This window comes from Hyaloscypha bicolor, assembly GCF_002865645.1.
Source record: "Hyaloscypha bicolor E unplaced genomic scaffold K444scaffold_165, whole genome shotgun sequence".
Lineage (NCBI taxonomy): Eukaryota > Fungi > Ascomycota > Leotiomycetes > Helotiales > Hyaloscyphaceae > Hyaloscypha > Hyaloscypha bicolor.
In genome coordinates this window covers 2,119,493-2,142,995 of record NW_020194667.1, presented here as the reverse complement: position 1 = coordinate 2,142,995, position 23,503 = coordinate 2,119,493, and the positions used below count along the sequence as shown (strand labels likewise).

Genomic DNA, 23,503 nt, shown 5'->3' with positions numbered 1-23,503 from the left:
CGAAATGATGAAGACCGTTGCCCAACCATTGACTAGGATGTCAGCGATTTTATCGCCGACCAGGTATAGCGTAGTGTAATTGCCAGTCGAAAAAGAGTCCCACTTATGTATCACTACCAAGACGATAACAAGGTAAGGGCCAGCAGCCGTGGCAAACACCCCAAATATTCTCCAAAGTAGCCTCGCCACAGGAGATGTAAATTCCCAGTTCCAGGCTCCGAGATGGACAGCGGAGAAGAGAGTGGCAACAAGGTAAAATGCAGCATTCTCTTTCCAAAATTCTTTTCGAGGCTTATCGCATCTCCCACTGCACTGACCCAACTTGTTTTCTTCCATGGCACAGGATCTGTTGAAATTTTTTCTCTAGGACGGTGGATAGTGGTTACGTGCTCCACACCGAAAGGTTTCTCTAACCAAAAACCGTATATCACAGCTGCAGGAATAATATAGGCCATGGTTGCCAGCTCAAGCTGGCTGAGCGATAAACCAGATGCAACGCGAGTAATACTTTGTACAATGAGCCAAGAAGACTGGACTATGGCGAAAACTTTTGAAAAGGCATCGGTCTTGCTTCTATCTTTTATATCGTGCTTGCTGATAAAGGAATCCTTCGAGGAAGCATCATAGCAGAGTTCCACTTTCTAGAGTGTTAGCAGAGCATGGACATCGTTGGTTTATCGTGAAACTCAAAACTCAAGGGAAGAGGGATGAAAACCCACCATACTCAGACAAACTGAGCCTAAATAAATTCTGAGGCATTCGGGTCGGCGAAGGGAGTTTCCCGATATCTGAAGAGCTCATTTCAGCTGGTTCGTTTGCATGAGCACCCTTCTGTGGATTGTCTGGATGGCCCACTGCCGTAGTCAGTGTGTCAAAGAACTACTCATACTACTCATACTACTCATGAATATTCATGAGTAGCGTGAGTAGAATATGAGTAGCGTAATTCCCAATTTTTTTGAGTAGAGTAGAGTATATACTTATGAGTAGTTTGAGTAGTTTGAGTAGTCGTTACGTGACTATAATAAAATCGAGGTTTACTTAATAATTATTAAATAAGTAAGGTACTTATTAAGTAGCTATAATAAATAAAGAATAGGCCTTATATAAAACTAGCTAAATATTAATTTTCTATAATAATAAACTAATTATCCTTCTCAAAATCTTTCTTTTTCTCCTTTTTCTCTTCCTTTTTCTCTTCTTTTTTAGCCTCTTCTAATTCGTCTTTAAATAGCCCCCAGCTTTTTAAGCAAGATATTATCTTAAAAGTACTCTTATTAAGTCTATTATATAGCTTAGTAATAATAAGAATACCTTGAGAGAAAAACCTCTTACTAGAGACCGAGGAAGCTGGGATTCCTAGATATTTCCTAGCTATTAAAGCTAAAACAGGAAATCTAGCCATATTAGACTTCCAATAATCTAATAGCTTAATCTATATATATATATTAGTACTAATATATTAAAAAATATTAAGGAAATATCGGATAATTATTTAATAGAATTTAAGTGAATTTTACTTACTCTTTTATCTTCTCTCTTTTCTTCTAAATAAGTTATTAATTTATTTTCTATTTTAGAAGACAAATTAGTAATCTATATATCTAAGTTATTAGAGTCGGAATTAGCTATACTAAGATCCGAGGAATCAGATCTAGCTTGAGATATATTATAATTATATTTATATCTAAATTAAAGAATTAGTTATTAATTTATTAAATAATAATAAAAAGAATTACTTATATATTATAATTAGTTTTTAATCTATTATATATATCCGAAGATATACTACTAGATAAACTAATACTAGTTAATCCTTCTCGTTTAATTCGAGAATTAAGAATAAGAACTAAATATAAAGCTTTGCTTTTATTATCTAAAATACTTGTTTTAGGATAATATTTTCGAAGCTTAGCTATACCCTTATTAATAGTATCTGTAAATGCTTTATCCTATTAAAAATTAGTATAATATTATTAATAATATAAGAAGAATTTAAGAAAAAACTTACTTTAAATTCCTTTTTAAAATTTTCAAGTTTATTATATATTTTATATACCTCAGGTATAATATAATATATAGTAGGGTAATTTTCGGCTTATACTTTAGTTATAGCTTTAATAAATATCGAAATTATATTTAAAATATTATTTAAATAAGTAATTTTAATATTAGTTAAAACTAGACTTTTATTTTTAAAAGCCTTTAAATTAGAGCTATTAGTAACTACTTTAATAGCTTTATATATATATATAAAGTTCTTTAATATATAATAAGTTAAAGACTACCGTATTTTTTAATCTATAGGTAATTAGTATTAATTAATAATTAAATAACTAAATAATTAAAAACTAAAAATTAATTACTTACTAAGTTAAGGGAATTGAGTATTTTCTATATTAAAAGCTTTAATTTGAGCTTCTAATAGCCATCGGTTTTCTTAGTTATATTTAAGACCTATAATAGTCTTTCTAACCTTTCTCTAAATTAATAAATCTATAATTATTAATAAATCTCTTATAAATTATATAGGAAACTTACTTGTTATTTGTTCTCCTTCTTTATCTTCTTCTCTATCTTCAAGTTCTTCTATTTCTTGCTTATATAAATTAGTAGAATAAGAAGTATTATAATTGTTTTTAATAAGAGCTTTTAAAATATCCTGAATTACTAAGTTTAATATATAAGCTATATAGGGAATATCTCCTTGAAATTTAATGCCTTCCTTATTATAATACTTTATAAAAGCTTTTAATAAGGTATTATTTGAGCTAGTATTATCTCGAGTAATACTAAATAAAATATATTAGTAATTATTTAATAAATATTTAAAATTACTTATCTAGTAATATTATATTTAATATTATACTATTTTAAAGCTTCTAATAAAACAGAAAGTATATAAATACTAGAGTATATATTATTTAAGTCTTTTATAGCTAATAAATAAGATTTTAATATAAAATCTTTATTTATAAAATATCTAAAATAAAATTAGTATATCTTTTAAAAAGAATTAATTAATTAATAATTCATTAACTTATATAGTAATACTAAGAAAGGCCTTTTAATTTATACCTGTTCAAGTATCTAAAATAATAGAGAAAGTCTTTTAAGATTTAATATTTTCTTTTAGTTCTTTTTTAATATTTAAAGACTTTTTAATATAATATAATTTAAGTTTATTTATAAGGGTTTTCGAATATATAGCAGGTACTTAACTATAAAATATTAATATATATATAAATAAAGAGGATTATAATAAAAACTTACTTATTTAAATAAGATAAAAGCTTTTTAAAGCTTAGTATAGTAATAGCCCGAAAAGAAATATTATTATTAATAATAATCTTTTAAAGTAACTAATAGTAAAGCCTTTATTTCGTTATTCTAATTACTTATTAAAAAGGCCAGTTATAGTTAATTAAGAGGCTTGAGAAGCTTTACTTTTATCTAATAAATATATTAGTAAAATTAATATTTTATTTAATATAAAATAACTTACTATTATTTCCTTTATTAAGAGTCTTAAGAGTAATAGATTTATATAAATTTCGAAAATAAATATAGTAATTACTAGTTTAAATATATAGTTATTAATTTATCTATTTTTTACTATTATATTAATTAGTTAAAAAATTATTAAATATTAATATATTAACTTACGAATAACCTTGAACTAAGTACTTAATAGTATATATATAAGCCTCTTCTAGATCTTCTTATATAGGATCTAATATCTTCCCTAAATAGCCTTTTTTAAAAAGATAAGGTTATTTATTAAGTGGTTTTAACTTAAAATCAGGATGATTTTGAGCTAAGTTTATCTTAATTAAGGATTATTGAGATATTTCCGAATATATTAAATATAAATAAGAATATATATAATAGAAAATATATAAATAGGAGTAATAGTTGAGCTTTTTTATATAATTAAAGTAAGAGAAAAACAAAAAATCGAGGAAAATAGTATATTCTTATAGAAAATTCTAATTTTCTAAGAGCTTCTTAATTATTCTTCTAATTATAAAGAATCCCATTATCTCGAAGATTCTAACTACTTAATTTCAAATTTTTACTAATAGAATTACTATTATTACTAAGTACCTAAGTCGAGATAATTCTAGAAGTATCGTAAGGCTTCGGTTCGCTTACCAAGCCACGCCACTACCTGATTGGGTGGCGAGGTGGTACTAGAGCGGGAGCAGCCGGAACTTTACTTTATTAGGCTAGCTTTATCACGTGTACCCGTCACGTGCATACTACTCATACTACTCAACTACTCATGAGTAGCCTGAGTAGAATATGAGTAGAGTATGAGTAGCGCTTTATTTGGTTGAGTAGAGTATGAGTAGTGCCCACTACTCTACTCTACTCTACTCATTTGACACACTGGCCGTAGTCTCTGTTGGAGTTGCTAACTCAGATGCTTTATCATGGCCAATTTCGGGAAGCAGACGCGGCTTCGGAGGGGTTGCTGTCGCTTCTTGGGCATCTGTAAGCTGGACCGCAAAACCTCCCATCCTAGCATAAAAGGCGTGAACTAAATCAATTTCCAAATCGGGCCACCGTCCTTTCACCTCTTCCAAATCCTTGCACGCCTGGAAATATTCCATCACTGCCAAGCCGACCCCCACCTCCGGGGCAAGGGCAACCCCCAGCATCCATCCTAGCTTTCGCAGATAGCTTCGAATAAGTAGCCACTTCGGCCAATAATAGATGCTCCAACCCTTCAGCTCTAGTGTATACCATCCAGCTCGCTTCTCCTCGAAACTTGGTATGTTGAAGTGAAGACATTTGTAGGTGCAGACCAGGAGTATTGACACGCAGCTCCAAACGATATTCATCGTGCTTCGGCCAGGAGGTGTAGAAACCCAACCAACGCGATCAGTCGGTGCATGCTTCGTCGTGGACGAATTGGTCGCATTCTGATGTTGAGCTGAGGTCAGGGTAATGAGGGCGACTGTGAGCAAAGCAAAGAGGAGGCGATCGGCAAACATGCTGAATCAAATTTCGCAGGGCTGAAGCAGTGAGGCCAGGCACTGGGTATTGCGAAATAATACGGCTGAGCGATAGCTGAGAGTCGTAAGGCAAGCAATGCACGATATAATATAATAATGCTGCTGGTGGAGGATGATAAAAGGAAAGGTGAGATCAGGCTCGAGGCCAGTTCAATCAAGTCTGGGAAATGGGCTTGAAAGCCTTGATACCAACGAGGCCAGCAGCGAGATGTGGTGACACAGGCCTGCATGCCCGATGAATTGTTCGTACAGTGAGGCTGAGCAACCCGCTAAAAGGTGTCACCCAAGCGCCACCTTAAGCGAACCTAAGCTTGGACATGAGCCACATTCTACTAGTTAAAAAATTATAATGGGCGCAAAAGGGTGACCCAGGCTCGGCAACGATTGCTGAGTAATCGATTAGCAATCGATTGTGTGCACTATTGATTAGCTATCGATTGTAATCGATTGGTAATCGATTACTAAACGATTGTTCCACCGCTTTTACCCCGCATCCCCCCATTTTTTTCTTCTCTCTCTCTCTCTTCTCTCTATTTTCCCTGCCTCGCATACTGATTTTTTCCAAAGATATCGTCAAAATGTCTTCTTCACTTGAACCAGATTCATCGTTTGCGCGATCAGTTTCAGTAGATTCCACTCCAAGTACTCTAGATATGTCAAAGTTAAGAGCACCTTGTTAGGAATTTTGTTATATTCCTACTCCAGATAATCTTAAGCAAGACGTTCTTTATTATACCCTTTGTGAAACTGAGCCATATGGTATACGAATATCAAGAAATATGGGGGATTATTTGAGCCGCCACTACTAAATTACGATATCAAAGGCTAAAAGTAAGAGCCAAATTACTATAAACCAGTAATTCAAATAACTCTGGTACGAAGCTCAAGCTAAGGAGGGAAATGGGATTGAGGAGTTTAATAATAAGGTCCTTGGAGCTTGCCTTAATACAGTAGTTATTACTAAAGCTCTAATCTCCCTGATTATCGTACGGAATCTGTCTTTTACTCTCGTTAAATGGCCGGAATTTCATACCTTTTGCCAAGTCCTGAATCGAGCTTGCGAGGGCAAGATTATAACCTCTTACTCTGGAGTTTATAATAAAGTCAAAGAAGCTTGGGGAAAGCATAAGATTATTATACGAAAGACCCTTTAATCGGCAGTCTCACTTATCCATATTTCGCTCGATATTTGGACCTTCCCAAATCGATTACTTCTTCTGGCAGTTTGTATATACTTTACTATATACGATTATAAGAGGCAAAAAGCTCTTCTTGCTCTCCAGAGAGTACCTGGCCATAGTAAAGAGGACTAGTTCTCTATTCTTCGCCCTGTTCTTGAGGATTACGGTATTATACGAAAGCTTGGGGCTATTATTACCGATAATACTTCCTCAAATAATGTTCTTTGTTAATATATTCAAGCCTTCTTAGTAGAGTCGTACGATAGGGAGTGGAATATAGAGGAATGGCGAGTTCGCTATATTGGCCATATTATTAATCTTATTATCCAAGCCTTCCTATTTACGGACGTAATTAGAGCAGAAGAGCTTGAATTATATAATGGCCAGGAGGAGACTAGAGAGCTTGCGGATAAGGAAGCAATTAGGGCCAAGTTTAGGCTCTTGGGACTACTTGGCCAAGCATATAATATTATTATTTATATTCATAGATCACCAGGCCATACGGCAGCCTTTAAAGCTCTTGCGAAAAGGCTAATTCTAATGGATAATCGAACGAGGTAGAATAGCTAGTACGATATGCTTTTTGTACTTCTCAATTTGAGGCCTGTAGTAGAAAAGTATTGCCAGGACTATGAGGAAGAGCTGGAACTAGATCTTTTGAGCTACCAAGACTAGAAAAAGCTTCGTATGATTAAGGAATTCCTTAGTCCCTTCTTACGAGCTACTTTTACTATAGAGGGAGATTCCATATCTATTAATGCTATACTCTTTATAATGGATATTTTAATTAAATACTTGCAAGAAACAACTATAAGCTTACCCCTTTTCCTTTCTCTCTTTCCTTTCTTCCTTATCTTTACTTAATTAACTTTTATAGGCTAAGTATAAAAAGAAAAAGGATAAAGAGAGCCAAGATTTCCTTTAACGCCTGAATATCGTATATGCAGTACTTAATAAGTACTATATAAAGACAGATATGTCTCCTATTTATACTGCCGCTTTGATTCTGAACCCTGTATACCGTATAAGATATATTGAAACGTACTGGCCAAAGAAGTGGGTAAAGCCAGTTCTACTAAGAGTAAAAAAGCTCTGGGAAAGATATCGGGACGAGGGGCCACAAGCTCCAATTATTCCAACTACTAGCTCTTCTCAGGAGCCAGAAGCACTCGATACTTACGATCGGCTTGCCTTAGCCCTTTAATTAGCTACTAGGCCAGCAAGTGGGGACGAGTATGTGGACTTTAATATGGAGGAATCGTATGATCCTGGTAAAAAGGGGGCCCTTGTATGATAGTGCCAAGATATACAAAGGCAACGCTGGCCTAAGCTCTCTCGTATGGCTATTGATATCCTCTCAATAGTACCAATGAGCGATGAACCAGAGAGAGTCTTTTCAGGGGCTCGTCGTACGGTAAGCTGGGATAGGGGGCAGCTAGAAGCCGAGACAATTGAGATGCGGGAGTGCCTTAAGCACTGGAAAAGGACTGGAATTCTAGATACTTTCTTTAAATAGGTAAATAACAGAGAGCCTTTCCTTTATTATATATAGTATAGTACTTTACTAAACTTCTGAACCTTCTGGAATTAGAAAAGGGGTAAAATCGTACGTATGTAGGGATTAGCTCGCTAAACAATCGATTGCACTATCGATACAATCGATACCTTACGATTATGGCATCGATTATTATCGATAGTGCAAAACGCCAATCGTTGCCGAGCCTGGGGTGACCATTTTGGTTGTATTTGGGTCATACCGACGTACTACCATAATAGCATCTAATTTGGCAGTTTCAACGCATGAGATTAAGTCTTAATTGCTCATATCGCCAATCACTAAATGATATCCCTGCGTAGTCGCTCACGATGGCTTTTGTGATTCGCGCACCATACAGCAGTCGACGTATGGTTCGCCATCAATCACGACACTGAACCTGTCTTGCGTTTCAAACGCGAACTGTTTATAAGGGTCTGCCGAGAGGTGAGACCTCAGCATAACTCTGGTGCTCGGTCTGATCCGCCTGCTTGCAGAGTTCAGTCATCAATAGCGATCCCGCGCCTTTGCGCTGGTGCTTTGGCAAAGTCGCGAGGACACCTATGTCCAGGAAAATAACTTAGTACTGTCGTATTACAGTACACTGTTTGTATTGTGTCCAATAACTTACAGTCGCGAGCACAATCGATTTCTGGTTCGCCAATTGATTTGTTCAGGTCAAGTGCGCTGGGAGTGCCGAAGTCGTGCAGGTTGGTCTCCGCTGTCCAATCAGATTCAGATCAAGATCTCGTCAGTTGGTCACTATCGAAAGCCATGGCTATTTCCGCCTGTGGGTGGCTACACCGCTCATGAGCAACAAACATTTCGCTCGATTCCATCCTTGACTTCAGACCCAATACTGCCGATTCTACTTTCATCAGCGAGTTCCGGTAACGATTGGGGAGGGGCGCTCGCGTGACCAAGTCGCGATGTTGCGCGACGTGGATGTTAGTTTCGAGAAACTGCACGGCAATGGCGCAACAATGATGAAGCGGATGCTCGACATCCAGGAATGCATGGCCCCAGGCGAAAGATCAGAAGCATGGGCGAGGAATCTGAGGCTCCTGCATGTTCCTTCCACCAATACCTCGTCGACGGGAACATCACCACCGCCACGCATTCGACTAGGAGGCATGGGCGAGCATCCGGATGAGACCAACTATCTCTCCATCTCATACTGTTGGCCTACAGGTACTGACGAAGACCTGCTGAGAAAGAATGGAGGCTTTGATATCGAGACTCCCAATGGATTACGACGGAGTCGTGCGCCAGATTACGTCCTCTCGGTGGCCATGGACTATGCTCGCGTCCACGATATTCCGTTCGTCTGGATCGACCAAGAGTGCATCGAGCAGCAGCAGCTTGACGATAAAGAACAGGGAATCAACTCCATGGATATCGTTTACCGTCGCGGTCGCCGTACGCTGGGCATCCTGACCGCCGAACTGACCACACAGCCGTTAGTCGATGCGCTAGCTGCGCTCAATGCGAATGAAATGCCGACGCGTCGGGAGGCCGAGACGGAGCTTATGCATGCGGGGTATGACCTCTTTTGTATTCTTGATAAGCAGCGGTGGTTCAAGAGGGCGTGGGTATTTCAAGAGCGGTGGCTGTCTGGGGAGAATTTGCACGTCGTCACTAGAGTCAGTTCGAACATCGCCCGCCCTGCATCGCTCGGCCAGACCACAGGATATGCAGAGTTCCAGCTGAACAGGCTAGCTTACGGGTTCTGCCACATACACAGCAAATCCTGGAGAAACTCATGGAGCGGTGCCCGTGACCCATGGCATGGCAAATTCGAGAGTTGGAGTGACCTTAAACACGCGATGCGGCATATTGCTGACATGAGATTCACGGAATTCGATGGCGTTGATTTGAAGGATCCCATGGGGGGACAATGGACGTATACTAGCAAAATGCTAGCAGAACTTGAGCTTCGAGAGAACGACCTCGTTCACGACAGGCTGGCGATCTTCGCCAACGTCTTGGGATTTCAAAAAAGGCTAGACACCCGGAAGCTGATCTCTGATGAGTACGGGTTCAGCACCTGTGCCGTGGTTCTCTGCCTACTTAACGGAGAACTCCCCCTCTTTGGGGTGGACATGTTCATGATGACTCTGCGCAAATTTCTTCAGGACTGTCAGCCGCTTTGCGGCCTGGGCGTCGTCGACCACGAATTGCTCTCCACGTTTCGTTTCCGCAGCGGCACATTGACGGAAACGGGCTTGCAGGTTGACGGCTGGCTGTGGCATATCGATCGGGAGATTGAGCTGACCGATCTTCAAGAAAAGTATGTGAACATCATTCCTAAAAGTCTCTGGAGTCGCGATACGCGCGGTCATCGGACAATAGAAGACTGTTCCTTCACTCCACCGGGTTTGTGGCCGGTCCCGGCCGCGATGTTCTTGCGGGACCTTCAAAAAGCCTTGAAAAAACATGGTCTGCACAGGCTTGCAGACGCAACAGCCAGGCACTTACCACAAGACGAGGTTGAACTCGGTAGTGCAACGACCGGTGACGAGACGAAGAGTCACAACGACGCCAACACGAAGCCCGAGGACGTCGTGCGAAGTCTCTGGAGGCACGAAGCAGCTTCTTGCGTGCCAGGCCTCTGCAAGTCCCACCTGGATCTGACAGTCAAGATGCTTCTGTACCACGTCATACAGTTCGGACGCCTTTGGCTGGGACACCTAGACAACGATCCGGCGACTGGGGAGAATAATAAAGAGTCTGACGCTCTCGGACTCTTCACATGTTATGGGCCGACAAAGGCCTTGACGGCCTGCTCCCTGGGGGTGGACGAATCGGAGGTAGAGCTCAGATGGCAGAATTATGTCTCTATAGAAGTGGAGGAGGACGATGTTCAATTGGAAGATAGAGGCAAGAAACCCCTTCTTCCACTGGGTTGGGAGAGCTGGATCAACGGGATTTGGTATCCTGCCGGAGCACCGATGGAGCAACACTGTATCTCTCTGTTCATGGAAGGAGAGAAATGGGTCCACAATCGAATATCTCCAACACGACCGGGTCTTGGGTATCCGAGGGCGAGTCACCCACCAGAGACGGTGGATATTTCGTGGTAATATTTATAGATCGGATTATAGCAAAGCGGCGCTTAGAAAAACATCTCCTCATGGCTAGGGTTTAGGGATAAACTTTTGTACATTAGTTGTAACTACTTGAGCGCATGACTTTCCTCTTTAAAAATATAAAAACAATGATAACGCTAGTATTACAAGTCTGTGTTTTTATGGGGCGTTTCGCTAAGAAACGAACCCCATAACAATTTTGGACGCTTTACTTTTATATTTTGAATTAGTTATAAAGGCCTGCCAAACTCATTCTAGCTTCTTTTATCGTGTGCGCTTGAATTATATAAGGTTTTAATTTGTTGTTGTTGTGAAACTATGAACGATGCCTGAAAACTTCGCTAAGAACACAGACTTATGAAACTAGGCTCGTAATCACATTCCCCGGCTACAGCCGCATGCGAAACACATTTAAAAAGCGACTTTTTAGCGAGACCCAACAAAACGATCCCACCACCTATAGCCTACGCACCCAATTCTTAATTAAATATTAACACCTTCTATATAATAGATGGGGAGCATACCGCGATTAATTTAAGGTAAGGTCTTTGTACGCTAGAAGTATAGTTCCCAAGTTATTTAGAAAAGTACGAAATCGCGATTTTTTTAGCTCAACCCCTCGATTTTTGGTGTAATTTTCTAATCACACGCCGACCACGCCACGGATTAATTTTTAAATTATATACACGCTTATAGGAAGAACAGGGGGCATGCTGTAATTAAATTAATATAGGGTATATATAGTCTAGAGGCGTGGTTCTTAAATAATTTAAAAAAAATAGTTGGTTTCTAGCCTGTGAGCAAGAAAATCGAGGGGTTGTGTTTTCGCGGAACGTGCACAACTCGTGTGCGAGGGCTAAAAAACGATTTCTTAAATTACTTAATAATTACGCCTCTAGAATAAGTGCACCTTACCTTAAATTAATAGGGATTTGCGCCCCATTAAATTGATAAGAGGAATAGTAATTAAAAACCGAGATAGTAGCGTGGTTAATAGGTGGTAAAATCGTGTTTCTTGCGAAACGAGTTTTGTTGGACCTCGCTAAAAAAAATCCATTTTAAATGGTGTTTCGCATGCGGCTGCAGTGGGCCGTCAGTGGTAACGACCTTCCGCCAATTCGCGGTCAGAACTCCACTTCACACCTCACAGTTTTACGGTTCACGGAGATCCAACGCACCTAGCACTTCACATCATTTATCAAGATGAATTCCCCCCAGCGGAAGCCCACAACGCTTTGCCCAGTATGGCTTCGACACTCCCAACCAAAGACCACAGCATCCTGATCGTAGGAGCTGGGGTGTTCGGCCTCTCAACAGCCCTCCATGTAGCTCAAGACGGGTATACCAACATCACAGTCCTCGACCGGGAACCTGTTCCCAGTCCCTACTCTGCCGGTAATGATATAAATAAGATTGTCAGAGCAGAGTATGAGGATCCATTCTACACGGCATTGGCTCTGGTAAGGATCTGCTCCCTGCTCACTTCCGAAAGACTTTTGCTGATAGAATGCTGAATCATAGGACGCAATCAAAGAATGGGAAACTCCCTTCTGGTCCAACTTTTACCGCCCTACAGGCTACCTCCTCACGACTTCCCTCAACGCTCCCCAAAAAGCACGCGACACAATTAAGAAATCCTTTTCATCAATCGGGGACCATCCTTCATTCCCATCTGGGTCCTTTTCAGCTGTTGACAACGCGAACGATATCAAGAGATATTTGCCGATGCTGGAGGGGCAGATGGACGGCTGGAGCGGGTATCTAAATCGGTATGCAGGGTATGCCAGAGCTGCGAAGGCGTTGGAATACGCAGCGAAGAGGTGTCTTGAGTTGGGAGTGAGGTTCGTTACTGGTGATGACGGCTATGCTGTAGAGATTCTATTTGAGTCTGCAGATAAGGGCAAGAAGGTGTGCGTAGGTGTTAAGACTGCCAATGGGGACATTCACAAGGCTGCACACACAATTCTCGCTCTTGGGGCACACATTGGAACACTACTACCGGAGATATCTCAGCAAGTCACTGCGAAATCTTGGGCGGTCGCTCACTTACAGCTCTCCCCTGAAGAAGCTGCGGTCATGAAAGGATGTCCGGTCGTCAATTGTAGAGATCTAGGGTTCTTCTTTGAGCCGGATGAGGATACGGGGCTCATTAAACTCAGTGCCAACGGGGCGGGCTACACGAATAACATAACCACTTCAGAAGCACAAGCGTCTTTACCGACTGCTTCCAATGACGGGATACCAACAGAAGATGAGGATTTGATCAAGAGATTGATTCAGCAGGCCATGCCACAATTTTCTGGGAAGGAGTTGGTCAAAAAGTTTATCTGTTGGTGTGCTGATACTCCTGGTTCGGATTACATCATTGACCATGTGCCTGGGACAATGGGATTACTGGTAGTCGCTGGGGACAGTGGGCATGGATTCAAAATGCTACCTGTGGCGGGAAAATGGGTGAAGAAAGCTTTGGAGGATGATGAGCAGATCATCGAGCGGTGGAGATGGAAGGATAAGAAAAGTGGTAGTGATAACATTTCGTGGAGAGTTGGCAAGGTGAAGGATATCAAGGAGGTCGAATTCTCGGGTCTGAAAAGTCGTATCTGATGCCTTCTCAGCTCATCGGGCGAAGCGATATCTCTGGACTATAATATTCATTTTTAATCTCACTTCTGGCATTTCTTTTCATTGTCAACTATTGTCTTCTGAACTTAATCCGTCCAAACATTTTTAACAGTCAGAAGAAGTATACATCTCAACCGAGGTCACTCGAGATTGCTTGAGAGAAATTCATCCCACCTTACCCCACCTTTGAACATATATATATCGTCTCCACTTCTCTGAAGATGACCCACCTGTTGTCTGATAACCACTTCATCTCAAAACTCAAATGAGACCTCTCTCAACCTACCAAGTTTTCTGTATATTTTATTCAGCTCTGCAACAGTTTGTCAACCTCCCGAGACGCTCTACCGCGTGAGGGATGAGCCGCTTGGATGAGTTCGGATAGAGCACGAGAAGAGAGGCCATGGCGCAGCGGCGGATGAATGAGCATCGGCGGCGAACAGGATGTTGGACCTGCAAGCAGAAGCATATCCAATGCACCGAAGAGAAGCCCACCTGCAACCGATGCATTCGCCTAGGTTTGACCTGCGAGTATGGAATTCGTCTATTGTGGAAAGAGGACGCAGCTCAGCGGAATATATCCCTGGGACGCGAAGGTAGGCTACCTCGTATCATTTGGTGTTCAGGGCATCAGCTAATGCTAATTTTCCAGGAAAGTGGTGCAAGAAGACCAAGACGAAAACCTCGAGGTCTGAGCCAGGTGGTCGGTATGAACCTGTTGACTTGAGACCTTATGTGGGGATGTGGGTCTTCTTCAACGCGAGTAAGGACGACTTCGAGACCTATTGTGGGGAGCATGCCGGAAGCCTGGAAGAACGTCTAGTTGAGGAGCAGCAAGAGAATTCGGCTGTCCTTAGCGAGTATGAGCTGATAACCACTCTTATGCGAACGGAGGAGATTGAGTACATTGACGAATGCCTGCCACTGGATGCAATGACGCCGTTCATGCCCACGAGCTCCTTCAGCAGCTACTCCACATTCTCGTCTATCGAAGGGAATCTATTCAACTATTTTGTTACCTCAATCGGGCCCAGCTGCTCCCTCAGTCCATCCCAGAATCCATATCTGGCATACCTCACCCCGATGTCCTTCCAATTTCCAGCATTGAGAGATGCTCTAATTGCAGTCTCAGCCAATCAGCTTCGATTATTGAACGACAAGAGATTTGAACGAGAAGCTTGGTCGTACAAGAACAAGGCTATTCGAGCAGTTCAGAGAGCCATTGATGCGGAGGAAATCGATCTTGGGATAGTGGCTACGGTGTTGATGCTTTGTTTTTATGATGTAGGAAATGCACACTGAGCACATGTTGAAGAGGTTTTCATTTCTGACACGAGTATGAGACAGATATCCGATGGCTGCAACCAGTCTTGGGTTGCACATCTGCGGGGCGGGATCTCATTGCTGGACAAACTCTCCAGCTACTCAAGAAACCGTGGAGCTTCGAGTACTGAAGATAGTCTATATACTTTTCTAAGAATGTACTTCGTAGCTCACGAGATCATGGGTCGAACAGCATGCGAGGGAGACATCGTAGGCCAAATCTACGAGTGGGCTCCCCACGAAGCATTAGATGAAATCGATGTTTTGATGGGATGTTCACGGAAGCTGATGACGCTCATAAGACAAACCTCTGTCCTCGCCTCCGAACAAACTCAGGTCAGATGAATCCGCAACGCCCACATCTTAGGCTCACAGTTTTAAGCTCCTCCAGAGTGGTACAGCTACAGATAATGAACTCACAGCCCTCGCCACATCTCGTGACTCGATTGCGCAAACACTGCACTCACTACGACAAACTCACCCCCCTTCGACCCCGGAATGCTACCACCTCGCCTCAATAGCGGAAACCAAACGTCTAACAGCCCTCCTTTATCTGTACGAACGACTCGGGCATCTTCCTTCTCTGTCTCACTCGGCACCAGTCCACTCCTGGCCTAACGCACCATCGGGTATCATTTGCCAAATCATTACCCTGATTAGAGAATTGCCTGACTCTCCGACACTGCTTTGGCCGCTTTTTATACTGGGGAATGTGAGGTGTGGACTGGATGAGGAACAGCGGAGGTTTGTACACGACAGGCTGACTGTCCTGCAGAAAGTAAGGAATTTGGGGAGCGTGAGGAGAGCGAGGCTGTGCGTTGAGGAGACGTGGATGAGGACGGACTTAGGACTGCAGCAGGGAGGATTGGGAGAACAGAGTGGACAGGGGAAAGGAAGGGAGGTCTTGATTAGTTTAGCTTGATAGAATTGCTGAGCCGTTTCTACATAGCCTGTGATTGGTTTCGTTGGTTTCGATTTGGATTTTAGGAGCCTCGGTGACATTGGTTCACCCTTTCTGAAGCCACTAGACACTCTCTGTTCTGATTTGGAGCTCGCAACTCTTGCTGTATTTCAAAGGAAGGAGGCTGAATTGAAGTGCAGCGAATGAGAATGACCAGGTGAAGTTAGTGGCATGCAAATGGGCGAAGAGACCAAAAACTTTGTTCCGGCCAGGCACCAAAAATCTAACATAGAACGGTTTGTAGAAGTGCGTTAACATCTGAAGTACATAAACAATGCCTCATAATTTCCACCGGTACTCTCTGCTCCCCATCTCATAAGTTCTAAGTAGTGTATCTGAAAGCTTCCTGTTGCTGATCCGTCAAGTCTGTGAAGCCATCCAACAAATCATCGCCACTGCTCGGCTCCCGTGCGTCAATTCTCCTGTTCTGCATCACCGCCAACGACCAATACATACACATCAGAGCAATGCACACACAGTAACAGACAATCATCGCAGTAAAGCCGCCAGTGTAAGCAGGTGCTTGACTGGCTCGGAAGGTCTGCGGACCGATCAGATTCCCGACTGCATAGCCAATATATAGGATGGCGAAGACGACGGTCTTTTTGGTGTGGCCAGCGGTGTTGGCTTGTGCAAGGGAAATACCTTCCGTGATGTTAGAGATGCTCGAGCAAACAGGGGAAGGGGAGAGGACTTACCAACAACATAAGGTCCAAAGTAGGTATAAAGGAGATACAGCCCCACCATCTGTCCACCGAGATTTGTGCGTGGAAGGGCATACACAATTGCAGCTCCAATGATTGGAACTATGCAAGCAATGATCGTGACAAGGCAGCGACGATTGTTCCATTTCGCGGCTCCGAGGGAGAAGATGAATGCCGCTAGTGTGGACATTACTCCTGTGGGCATGCTGAGCAGTGAGGCATTGATGCCGGAGAATCCGAGCCCTTTAATGATCAGACCGCCGAAGGTGGTCAATCCTTGACATCAGGTTAGGATTCATGCTGGAACAGAGAAGGGGGGCGCCATCGTACCTCCATTTGGAATGTTGATAGCAATATTGAAGAAAAACAAGATCCAGGTCTTCGGATCCAGAAATGCTTCCTTTGCTTGCTCAATTTTAAACTTCCTGTTAACAATTCCAGTCTTATTTGCTGCGAGTCGCTGGACCGCATGATATCTTTGCTCCTTGGAGAGAAACTTGGCGTTCATGGGGTCATTTGGGAGGAAGATGAATGCGATAATGGACCACAGCATCGATAGAGAACCAGTTAGAAGGAAGAGATATTGCCAGATATGCAATGGAGCAGAGGATGGAACGTGACCGATAGCCCACGAAAGAAAGCCGTTGACAATGGAGCTTGCAGCCGCAAAAACGAGAGCATTTCGTGGAGGTTGTTCTTCCTTCTTGTAGAAACCAGCAATGATCAAGCTGATGCCAGGCACAATGATCGCTTCGAACATTCCTATATGTCTGTGAGTGTTTGGGTTTTGATCTGACGCGAATAGCTGACCGTACCCATCAAGAATCTAAGAGTCGCGAGTCCAGCAAAATTGGTACAGGCAGGCAAGAGGAGAGACATCGCAGACCATCCGACGGAACAACCGCAGAGGTACTTCGCACTTGGCAGACGCTGAATCAAATATGATGAGAGTGGCATGCCAACAATAGCTCCAAGCGACAGGATGGACCCGAGCCAACTGTATTGTTGGCCAACCAGGTGATTGTCAGTACTCAGACCATAGAGAGCCGAAGTTCCCAATGCGACTTTATCGACCGCTCCGAGAGTGGCTACAAGGAACAACTAATTTTTTCATCAGAACTTGCATTGTACAATGGGTGATAGTGTACTTACCATTGGAACCATAAACCAATCGATCCTCCTTTTGAGGCTCTTCTCGGCTTCCGGAGTGAGCTCTCCATAGCCCTCGGCAGTCAACAAGAAGCCCGCAGCCTTGTCAGCATCCGCTGGAATATCGAGTTTCCCATCGACAGCGGTATTGTGATTATCAGCTGTCTTGATGTCGGACATCGCGATCTTTTCGTCGTTCATGGGCTTCGACATATCTCGATGGATACGACAATGACCAGGACAACAATAACCAGGGAAGAAAAGGAAAAGAGCTAGTTGGATATGGAAGACGGAAGACGGGCAGCTCAGGATTTATACCCTACGCCATGGCGTTCAAGAGATGGGAAGAGATAGGACACGAAGGATGGTTTCCATGCAGCCACACATTTTCAGAACATGCCCATAATCCAAGACTAGATATCTCATCATAGCGTCCCATCTAGACGGGAATATCAAGGACTCGTTGTATTCTAGTTATCGCGTTGAGATTCCACCAAAAGACAAGGAAGGTCGTCACGAAAAAGTGGACGAGGCTAGGACTTTGCCGGGATCCGCACAATCTCCGCTCGCCACGCCAAGCAAGCGAAGATCCCACTCTTCGGACTCTCGTCGTGTCGACCTTCTTCTCATGTCAATTTTATAACAATATCATCAAGAATGGGATCCTACGACTCAGTGCTTCCGGCACCTTCTCGGGCCATCAAGCCAACAGTGGGTGTCGTCTTTGGTGGGCTCTTTCGGCCGAGGCGCGTCGTGTCGACCTTCTGTTTTGATTCGCGATTCAGCACTCAGGTGAGGTGCGCAACGACTTCCCGCTTTCTACACAACTCCGAAAATGGTGCTCTCACGTGCTGCGTGCCAATTTAGTTTGGCGCTCTGTGTAAGTTTACATACCTCCTTTATATACAGTCTTTTACTTCATTCACCTCCCTCCTGGTGATTCTTCTGGCTGCTTTCCTTTCATCTTCACAATGGGATCCATCACGCCAAACCCCTCGGGGAAGAGAATCAAGATCGCAGTCGGTACTATTACTTGGCTCTTCCATCTCACTACCATACTGATTTTCCAATAGATCGTGGCGGGACATTCACAGATGTCTGGGCAAGCGCTCCAAATGAGCCGGATGTTGTTCTGAAACTCCTCTCTGTTGATCCCGGAAACTATCAAGATGCCCCAACTGAAGGTATTTCTCTCTCCCATCCCCAGAATGACTTCTTTTGGATTGTATACTGAGGTGGCTAGGCATTCGGCGTGTCCTGTCAATTTATGGGGGGTTTGAAATTCCGAGAGGGGTGCCTCTCCCAAAGCAAGATCTTGACATCGTGCGAATGGGCACAACGGTGGCCACCAATGCTCTTTTGGAACGAAAAGGGCGACGTCATGCATTACTCGTCACGAAAGGATTCCGAGATCTGTTGAGAATCGGATATCAATCACGGCCAAGGCTGTTTGACCTCGATATTGTCAAGCCTGAAGTGTTGTTTTCAGAAGTACGAGAGATTGAGGAACGTGTCACCATCGAAGGTTTCGATGAGGATATCGATGGGACTGTGAAAACTGACGTTGATGAAATCCCCGGCGTTCTGGTCCGTGGATCCAGCGGAGACTTAATGAGGATATTGAAACCTCTTGATGAGAGTGGTGTCAAAGATACCCTCCAAGAGCTCCGGCAAATGGGGATGGAAAGTGTTGCTATTTGTTTCACCCACTCTCACATTTTTGGTGGTCATGAGAGACGCGTGGGGGAGCTTGCCGAGGAGGCTGGTTTCAATCATATTTCATTATCTTCCGAGGTGGCTGCGAAGATGATCAAAATGGTGCCTAGAGGGAGCTCTGCCTCCGCAGATGCTTATCTTACCCCCGAGATAAAACAGTATCTTCGCGGTTTCGTCAAGGGCTTCGAAGGCAGTCATCTTAACAATGTCAAGTGCGACTTCATGCAATCGGATGGTGGACTAGTCAACTACAAAGGCTTCAGCGGCCTCAAAGGCATACTGAGCGGCCCTGCTGGTGAGATATCGAAGCTGCCTCTGCTGAACATTCTTTGCTGATCACTACCAAAGGCGGTGTTGTTGGCTGTGCCCGCACTTGCTACGAGGCTGCGAGTAAAACTCCGATAGTCTGCTTTGACATGGGAGGCACGTCAACGGACGTGTCAAGATTCGGTGGTACATTCGAGCATGTATTCGAAAGCACAACAGCGGGGGTGACGATACAAAGCCCGCAACTCGACATCAACACTGTTGCTGCTGGAGGCGGCTCCATTCTGTTCTGGCGAAATGGACTGTTTGCTGTCGGGCCAGAAAGTGCATCTTCCCATCCAGGTCCTGCAAGCTATCGAAAAGGGGGTCCATTGACAGTGACCGATGCCAATTTGTTCCTGGGCCGGCTCGTGCCAGATTATTTTCCAAAGATCTTTGGGGGGAGCGAGAAGGAGGCGCTAGACGCCGATGTTGTCGCTGGAAAATTCGTCGAGTTGACAAGGTCTATCAACGCAGAGACTGGCAAGTCTATGAGTCCAGAGGAAATTGCGTATGGATACCTTGATGTTGCTAACGAGGCCATGTGTCGGCCGATCCGATCCCTGACAGAAGGCAAGGGTTACGAAATCAGCAAGCATCGACTTGGCGTCTTCGGTGGTGCAGGTGGCCAACATGCTTGTGAAATTGCTCTCAAGCTCGGAATCCAAACACTCATCATTCACAAATATTCCAGCATTCTCTCAGCCTACGGCATGGCGCTAGCGGATGTCATTCACGAAGAGCAGGAGCCGACAAATGAATTCTACAACCGCCAATCCCTCAATATATTGAGCCAACGGGTTGAAGGGTTGAAGAAGAAAGTTTCTACTCAACTTCGTCAACAAGGGATCCTGGAGGAAGATATTGAATATGAATGCTACTTGAACATGAGATACCAAGGGACTGAGACAGCTATGATGGTTTTGAGGCCAGCAGACGGAGACTACGAGGCCGAATTTCTACGCATTCATTTGAGGGAGTTCAGTTTCGTCTTCCCAGCCGCGAGATCAATCTTGGTTGATGATGTCCGGGTCAGAGGCATTGGGAAAAGTGGAACGAATGACGAAGATGGCCAGCGTCTGGGAGAAGAGCTAGCCAACATGAAGCTCAGGTCGGTACTCGAATCTCTGGCTGAGAAGGAGGTGAGCTTCCTGTCTTGGTAGATATCTCACATGACTAATACGTTTCAGACATCAGTGTACTTCAAATCCGGAGGCATGCAGACGACTCCCCTCTATATGCTAGAGAAACTTTCTCCTGGCATGTCAATTATCGGCCCGGCAGTCATCATCGATAAAACTCAGACCTTGGTAATAATTCCAGGAGCCGAAGCCCGAATCCTCACATCCCACGTCGTGATTGAAATCAACGCGTCAAAGACTAGCACCGCCTATGCATCACTCACAGTAGATCCCATACAATTATCTGTATTTGGTCACAGATTTATGAGCATTGCGGAACAGATGGGAAGAACACTTCAGAAGACTGCCGTCTCACTGAACATAAAAGAGCGACTTGACTTTTCATGCGCCATCTTTGGGCCAGATGCAGGACTCGTTGCCAATGCTCCACACATTCCCGTACATCTTGGCTCCATGAGCTACGCTGTCCAATACCAGCATGAGCTCTACAAAGGTCAGCTGAAACCAGGGGATGTACTGTGCTCGAATCATCCGGAGAGCGGAGGCACCCACCTCCCCGATATCACAGTCATCACTCCTATCTTTGGAGACGATCGACAAGTTGCATTTTATGTTGCAGCTCGTGGTCATCACACCGACATTGGCGGGTACAACGGGACATCCATGCCTCCCGAATCGACCGAGCTTTGGCAAGAAGGTGCTCAGATGCGCTCTTTCAAACTCATCGAAAATGACTATTTCGACGAGGAAGGCATCATCAAAGTTCTCCTCGAGCCAGCCAAGTATCCCGGTTGCAACGGAAGCCGAAGACTTTCAGACAATATTTCAGATCTCAAAGCACAAGTAGCAGCCAATAACAAAGGCGCGACGCTTATCAAAGCTCTAATGAGCGAGTATACTCAAGAAATAGTACAGCTCTACATGCTCGCCATCCAGAACAACGCCGAGATCGCCGTCCGATCATACCTCTCACAAGCACTTAAGACTCTCGGACCCAAACTGTCAGCAGTCGACTCCATGGACAACGGCTCCGAAATCCACCTAGACGTATCAATATCAGAAAACGGAACTGCAGTCTTTGACTTCACAGGCACAGGCTGCGAAATGTTAAGTAATCTCAACGCTCCCCCTGCAATCACTTACTCCGCCATTATCTACGCCCTGCGCCTCCTCATTGGCTCAGACATCCCCATGAACCAAGGCTGTCTAGCTCCTATCAGTGTCATCCTCCCTCAAGGAAGCTTCTTGAACCCCTCAGCTGGACCGGCTGTGTGTGCTGGGAATACTCAAACTTCTCAGCGCGTTGTAGACGTTATTCTCCGCGCTTTCTCTGCAGCGGCCGCTAGCCAGGGATGTATGAACTGCCTTGGTTTCTTTGGCTCCGGCGGGTCTGATGCTGATGGGAACCCACTTCCAGGCTCTGCCTACGCGTTTGGGGAGACGATTGCAGGTGGCTCCGGTGCCACATCACGTCAGCATGGAGCAAATGCGGTGGCGGTTCACATGACGAATACGCGCATCACTGATCCGGAAAGTCTAGAGAAGAGGTATCCTGTAATCCTCCGTGAATTTTCCATCAGAGACGGTAGTGGTGGGAGGGGTGTACATAACGGAGGGGACGGTGTGGTGAGGGATATTGAATGTCGGGCGCCATTGAAATTTAGTGTTATTACTGAGAGGAGGGTCATTGCTCCCTATGGGATTGAGGGTGGTGGTGAAGGTGGGAAGGGTGCGAATTACTGGGTTAAGAAGAACCTAGACGGGACAGAAAGGTGGGTGAGTATGGGGCCGAAGAATATGGTGCAGATGCAGGTTGGCGACAGATGTGTTATTCACACGCCTGGTGGTGGCGGATGGGGCATCCCTGGAAGCACGATTACAAAGGCGCAGGCAGAGGACAAGGCTCTAGATGAGGTTGGCATCGTGCATTTCCCCAGAGCGGTGGAAAGTCTTGCAGCTTTTAAGGCCACACAGGGTGGGCAGCATTGAGGGGGTGAGCTTGCAATATACTTCAAGAGCTGTTCATATCTTTGCTCCTATTGATTTTATCCATTTTATCAGCAATTGGCTGTCACTTCAGTTGGTCTAAACTCTCTATGTCACATTTTCTAAGCTACTTCGCCAGCACGCTCAGCAAATCAGACATATTTCTTGATTGTCGATCATGGGATGGGAAAAGGAAGATGCGCCACATTGTATTCGGGACATGGAGGGACCAGTGAACCCCCACAGCCCTGAGATGTGAAAATCCAGATTCCTCTAATTCATGGTGCTAGTCAGGCAAGCATTACTGACCACTAGTTTCGGCACAGCCAGTCTTGCCCGGGGGAGCGTAACTTGATGGTTGCGAAAATTCCAAATCGATGTCCAGCTTCGCCAGTTTTGGTGGGCCAATTTGAATGATGACCCAGAGCATGATTCGGGCTCCTAAGGGGGCCCTCACCACTGCCTGTATATGATGTATCCCTGTTTTTGTGCGACAGGACGCGCGGAAACACCAGCAACAATCAGGTTGAAACCGGGCCCGCTGAGGGCAATTAAGTAAGTATGCCTAGAAGAAGAGTCCCTTTGATTATTACAATCGTCCCAAATCTCCTAAGTGAGTCAATTCTGAGATGGCCTCGTGAGGGGAAGCCCACGCCCTCCCATCCTCTGAGACATGGCTGGATTTCGACAACATTCACTGGATGCCACAAAATTTCCGAGGGCGAAGCAGAGAAAGGCAGAATGGTAGCAGCCCTACGCTTGGACACGA

General features: G+C 44.0%; 7 protein-coding genes across 7 annotated transcripts; 5 read left to right on the top strand and 2 right to left on the bottom strand.

Moving 5' to 3' along the window:
• Nucleotides 1-374: 374 nt before the first annotated feature.
• Nucleotides 375-4,980, bottom strand: K444DRAFT_572716 (uncharacterized protein; the record flags this gene model as incomplete). The annotated part of the gene is made up of 3 exons (XM_024877370.1): nt 4,750-4,980; nt 4,392-4,686; nt 375-590 (listed from the first exon to the last, which is right to left on the bottom strand). Coding segments are annotated over exons 1-3 (609 nt in total), but the record flags the coding sequence as incomplete, so codon positions are not given.
• A 2,531-nt stretch (nt 4,981-7,511) lies between these two features.
• On the top strand, nt 7,512-7,718 carry K444DRAFT_542611 (uncharacterized protein; the record flags this gene model as incomplete). The annotated part of the gene is made up of 1 exon (XM_024875890.1): nt 7,512-7,718. A coding segment is annotated over one exon (207 nt), but the record flags the coding sequence as incomplete, so codon positions are not given.
• Nucleotides 7,719-8,469: 751 nt separating this feature from the next.
• On the top strand, nt 8,470-10,964 carry K444DRAFT_619767 (uncharacterized protein). Its single transcript, XM_024881569.1, has one exon. It carries the CDS (start codon nt 8,666-8,668, stop codon nt 10,817-10,819), a length of 2,154 nt encoding a protein of 717 aa, XP_024730002.1. The 5' UTR covers nt 8,470-8,665; the 3' UTR covers nt 10,820-10,964.
• Nucleotides 10,965-11,928: 964 nt separating this feature from the next.
• On the top strand, nt 11,929-13,627 carry K444DRAFT_572714 (FAD dependent oxidoreductase). Its single transcript, XM_024877369.1, has 2 exons — nt 11,929-12,285; nt 12,347-13,627. Exons 1-2 carry the CDS (start codon nt 12,070-12,072, stop codon nt 13,427-13,429), a joined length of 1,299 nt encoding a protein of 432 aa, XP_024730001.1. The 5' UTR covers nt 11,929-12,069; the 3' UTR covers nt 13,430-13,627.
• A 52-nt stretch (nt 13,628-13,679) lies between these two features.
• Nucleotides 13,680-15,922, top strand: K444DRAFT_572710 (uncharacterized protein). Its single transcript, XM_024877368.1, has 4 exons — nt 13,680-14,043; nt 14,100-14,731; nt 14,795-15,106; nt 15,153-15,922. Exons 1-4 carry the CDS (start codon nt 13,851-13,853, stop codon nt 15,690-15,692), a joined length of 1,677 nt encoding a protein of 558 aa, XP_024730000.1. The 5' UTR covers nt 13,680-13,850; the 3' UTR covers nt 15,693-15,922.
• Nucleotides 15,923-16,053: 131 nt separating this feature from the next.
• On the bottom strand, nt 16,054-17,764 carry K444DRAFT_542122 (allantoate permease; the record flags this gene model as incomplete). The annotated part of the gene is made up of 5 exons (XM_024875851.1): nt 16,054-16,376; nt 16,430-16,711; nt 16,766-17,197; nt 17,251-17,536; nt 17,588-17,764. 5 exons carry the CDS (start codon nt 17,762-17,764, stop codon nt 16,054-16,056), a joined length of 1,500 nt encoding a protein of 499 aa, XP_024729999.1.
• A 791-nt stretch (nt 17,765-18,555) lies between these two features.
• K444DRAFT_635998 (uncharacterized protein) lies at nt 18,556-22,737 on the top strand (the record flags this gene model as incomplete). Its single annotated transcript, XM_024883943.1, has 5 exons — nt 18,556-18,607; nt 18,658-18,768; nt 18,828-19,595; nt 19,649-20,748; nt 20,797-22,737. The coding sequence occupies 5 exons, from the start codon at nt 18,556-18,558 to the stop codon at nt 22,735-22,737; spliced, it is 3,972 nt and encodes a 1,323-aa protein (XP_024729998.1).
• Between the last annotated feature and the right edge of the window lie 766 nt (nt 22,738-23,503).

Coding starts and splice junctions, on each gene's coding strand:
- K444DRAFT_619767 (XM_024881569.1), top strand. CDS start 8,666: ATGTTGCGCGACGTGGATGTTAGTTTCGAGAAACTGCACGGCAATGGC.
- K444DRAFT_572714 (XM_024877369.1), top strand. CDS start 12,070: ATGGCTTCGACACTCCCAACCAAAGACCACAGCATCCTGATCGTAGGA. Junction 12,286..12,346: donor TCTACACGGCATTGGCTCTG/GTAAGGATCTGC, acceptor GCTGAATCATAG/GACGCAATCAAAGAATGGGA.
- K444DRAFT_572710 (XM_024877368.1), top strand. CDS start 13,851: ATGGCGCAGCGGCGGATGAATGAGCATCGGCGGCGAACAGGATGTTGG. Junction 14,732..14,794: donor TGATGCTTTGTTTTTATGAT/GTAGGAAATGCA, acceptor AGTATGAGACAG/ATATCCGATGGCTGCAACCA. Junction 15,107..15,152: donor TCGCCTCCGAACAAACTCAG/GTCAGATGAATC, acceptor CACAGTTTTAAG/CTCCTCCAGAGTGGTACAGC.